The following is a 3,976-nucleotide window of genomic DNA, read 5'->3' on the forward strand; positions in this document are numbered from 1 at the left end:
TCCCACAGACTACACCACACACAGTGCAGTCTATAATGGTAAACAATCTTTTCTTAAATGAGACATCCTACCTTCAGAGGATTTGACAAGAACAATCTTTCTGGGAAAACCAGTCCAAAGAAATGGTTAAAAATCCAAGGAACCAAAATGGAACAACTACAGATGAGCTATCTGAATAATAGAATTCTGTAGAACACCTAGCTGGCAATCCCACATCAAACTAACTCAATCTATCTGCAAATCTAGAATTTCACCTCTTTTTCATTTAGAAAAAAAAGTAATTCTTCAGTTTTTCTTGAAAGGTATGTGCTGGTGCAATACCACTGCGATGGTCCATGGCACCCCTCTGCGCTCCACCCCCCCATTTGTTCAGGTGTCAAGGAATTCCATGTATATTGACGACGAAGTGAGTATGATCTTCCAGGAAGAAAGACACAGAAGGCATGTAAGCTGTGTATGCACACGCACTACAAGGATTACTGATGAGAATAATAAAAATAGACACATCGTTACCTTTTACCTTCAACAATATAAATATATATATATGTGTAGTCTCATTAAAATACTTCCATAGATGTATACACATAAGTAGTTCTTAGCAAGATGAAAGCCAATCCATTTTCCACAGTGTCTGTGAAACCTCCATGGCTGGAAAACAAAAAGACTGGAGTGATTTTCCAAGGGATGTAGTTCTGCCAGCATTCCTGAATTCAATTTATTCCTTTTTTTGCTCTTCACCTTTAGATTCCGTTAGCACCTCTTGCCATTTCTTCTCCACCTCTTCTTTGCAACTCAGGAAGGCATCTTCCAAACGCCTCATGGAGTTGGCCAGGTCTGGGTTGGTACGCATGACTACCATGTCATATGCCATCCAGGTTGCCTGCACTGCAGACCCAACAGATACTACTAAGCCAGGAATCTTGGCTAAATAAAAGCAACGACTGACTCAATAAATGAATAAAGGACATGAATGACTGTCAGTTCAGCTCTTATGTCAGAGAAGGCTTGCTGTAAAATAAAGTGGAAATTGCCCACAGTAATACTCAAGATTAAATAAAAGACTGTTCAGTATTACTTGTTTATAAATGTCTCAAAATACTTCAGAATGGAAGTATACTGATGTAAATTACAAAGGGGAGATAGACACTTTACCTAAAAATTACAACAAAACAGGTAACCAAAAAGAAAGGTTCAACAGACTGTTTTAAAATAAATGAGCCAAAAAAATCTTCTCTCCAGACCAGTTACAGTCAGGAGGCTTGTGTTAGGTGAGGAAGACTAAGATCAAGGAGGCTGCAGCATAGAGATTAAAGATTTTAAGCACAACCTAAATAATGAAATTGATTTTGAAATAACGAGTATCTGATAAAGCAGAGCAAATAGTTTTAGCACTTATTTCATGCTTTGCCTTTTGTGTTACCATAAATTGACTGTAGTTTTCTCAATAGCACTCATAAATTGTGTTTAATTACAAATAGTTTAATTAACAATTTCCATCTGTTCTTGTTAGTTGCATACAGTTTCTGATAGCATTGTTGCAGAATATGGAGAGGAATATGCAGTCCTCTCCATACATACAGGACTAAGATTAAATTTGCAGAGGAGTCTTTATTCTAGCTGAGGAATTAAACACATCATGCACTGACCTGAGAGGTACTATGTCCCACCATTTTTCAGAATTAAATCTCATTTTACATACTATGTTTTAATAATTGTACATTAAATACCTTAATATTATTTCTGTTTTCAACCACCACTCTGAACTGAGCATCCATCACCTATTAACTTTCAATTCTGAGCCATCTGAGACTTCTACATCATTTGCATGCTTTTTCCCTATTAAGAATATTAGGGCATTAATTGATGGTGATTGTTTCCACTTACATTTCTATCACAGGGAAGTTTACAGCAATAAATACAAATAATAAATCTTCAATGTCTTCACTCTAGTAGACAAATCTGTATCATTCTTAATAAAGACCTGTACCTGTTAGTTTTTCTACTTCCTCCAGAAGATTTTCCAAGTCCCTGTTCAGGAGCTGCACCATCTTTACCATGGTATCATAATTTTCTTCCCAAGGTTCTGATTTGGCCATCTACAAGGAAACCAGGAATTTCATACTTCATTTTACTTAGAAGTGAGTTGATTTTCACAGTTGAGAGAAAATAACATTACAATAAATTAAAACAAAAACCAGTATGTATATAAATACTGAATTTACACGTGAATTCATTAAGAATCTGACGTTGAGGTTACTGTATGCTGCATACTATTTTCAATCCACCTGGAAATTAATTTAAGAAGAAAGAATTATACTCAAATATGCTGCGTTTGTGCCAAATAAAGATTTTGGTACCAGTAATAACAAAGATCACTGTGTCAAACACTTCATTAGAAAATTTTACCTATTATCCTGCTTCAGTTGTCTTCAAGTTTCTCTCCCAAATACTCTGATGTAGGGCAATTTGTAATTTTCAAAGTTAGTTGTAAAATCCCCATTTGCATCCTGTATTTCACACTTGCATGCTACAGCTAGGTGACTACGTACATTTAAGTTCTGTCACCATATAAGCAGCTAAGTGGTTACAATTTACTGACCTCTGCTTAAGTTGTAGGTAGTAAAATGTCAGGAAGTAAAAATGCTTGGGGCAAAAATACAGATTTAGAGGCCCAACTTATGCAATTAAAAGTTTCAGAACCTTGATGTTAACCTAAAATGTGAAACACAGCCTTGCCTTTAATTTCCTCTTCTGAAAACCACTAATGGATGAGATGAAACTGTGAAGGAGACAGAACTTCACTGTAGCGACTATACACAGCACGCAGCAGGCATAGTTTTTGTCAGCTTTTTCTATATACGATTTCTCAAAAATTAGTATCAATTTTCCATTTTGTATCGGCGATAAGCGTGGAAGGAACGCAACACTTTATAACGGCTTTACAGCATTTTCAAGCAATGCCAAGCCTCATCGAGGTGCGGGGCGTTCGAGGGTCTCTTCACACAACCAATTTCAGGAGGTAACTGTGTGCCGGCACACCCTAGCCCACAGCCCTTGCTGCACCACCACGGGCACGCTTTACCTTCCTACCAGGCCTGCGCTACGCCCAGAGCGCTGGGGGACGGGGCGGCTGGGCCGGGCCGGGCCGGGCCGGGCCCTGGGGCCGCTTGAGGAGCCGCCCGCTGAGGGCGGCCGTTTCCCACCCGCAACCAGCCCTCACCTCACAGCCCCCTCCCTCCCAATTTCACGAGCTAACCCCTCAGCCCGCTCCCTCCCGCGGGGAAGGGCCTTCTCCCGTGGCCGCCCCGCCACCGAGGCAGGCTGTCTGCCGGCCGCCGCCTCCCCCGCGGCCCTTCCCGCCGCCCACAGCCCCCGAGCGCGGGCGGGAACGGGACACAAAAAAAACCCGGCGCGCTGTCCTCTCCGTTCTCTCCCGCGCGCTCTGCCCCCGAGCTCACGAGCTCGATTAACTCTGTGTTTCACGAAAACAGGCGCTGGGGTGGGGAGTTGGGCGGCCGGGGGACAGGAAGGGGAAAGGCAGGGGTTTGCCCCCCGCGCCGCGGCAGGGAGGGGCTCCGCGGCTCCGGGCCCGGGCTGTGGAACGGCTCCGTGTCCCGCCACCTCTCTCCTTCCAGCGCACACGCAGCGGGTCCTGGGCCGGGGCACGGCGGGCCCCTCAGCCGGCCTGGCCACCCCACTACCACCCCGCCGGGCTCTGGGGCAGGCCGGGCCTCCTGGGCAGCGCCTCGTCCCCTGCCTGCCGCGGTGCCGTATTTGCCCTTCCCCGGAGGCTGGACAAGAGGAGGTAACCCCCTCCCCCCTGCCTACGGCCCCTCTGGCCGCCCCCAAACCCCCCCGGGCTGAACGGCCCCCTTACGTTAGCCCGGTGCGGGGCCTCCCCTCACTCTCCTCTGCCCGCCCAAAGTCACGGCCGGCTGCCGGCACCAAGTGGCCCGTCGTTTCGGGAATTGTCCTG

General features: G+C 45.2%; 1 protein-coding gene across 1 annotated transcript; it reads right to left on the reverse strand.

The window, feature by feature from the left end:
* Positions 1-715: 715 nt before the first annotated feature.
* Positions 716-2,096, reverse strand: SYCE3 (synaptonemal complex central element protein 3). Its single transcript, XM_009481604.1, has 2 exons — positions 1,988-2,096; positions 716-885 (listed from the first exon to the last, which is right to left on the reverse strand). The coding sequence occupies exons 1-2, from the start codon at positions 2,094-2,096 to the stop codon at positions 716-718; spliced, it is 279 nt and encodes a 92-aa protein (XP_009479879.1).
* Positions 2,097-3,976: the final 1,880 nt, after the last annotated feature.

The sequence above is a fragment of the Pelecanus crispus genome, chromosome 1 (assembly GCF_030463565.1).
Source record: "Pelecanus crispus isolate bPelCri1 chromosome 1, bPelCri1.pri, whole genome shotgun sequence".
NCBI lineage: Eukaryota > Metazoa > Chordata > Aves > Pelecaniformes > Pelecanidae > Pelecanus > Pelecanus crispus.

Bases quoted from the DNA above. Each gene is read 5' to 3' on its own strand.
- SYCE3 (XM_009481604.1), bottom strand. From the start codon at position 2,096: ATGGCCAAATCAGAACCTTGGGAAGAAAATTATGATACCATGGTAAAG. The intron at 886-1,987 runs GTACAGGTCTTT...TTGGGTCTGCAG, and splicing joins GGAAGTAGAAAAACTAACAG to TGCAGGCAACCTGGATGGCA.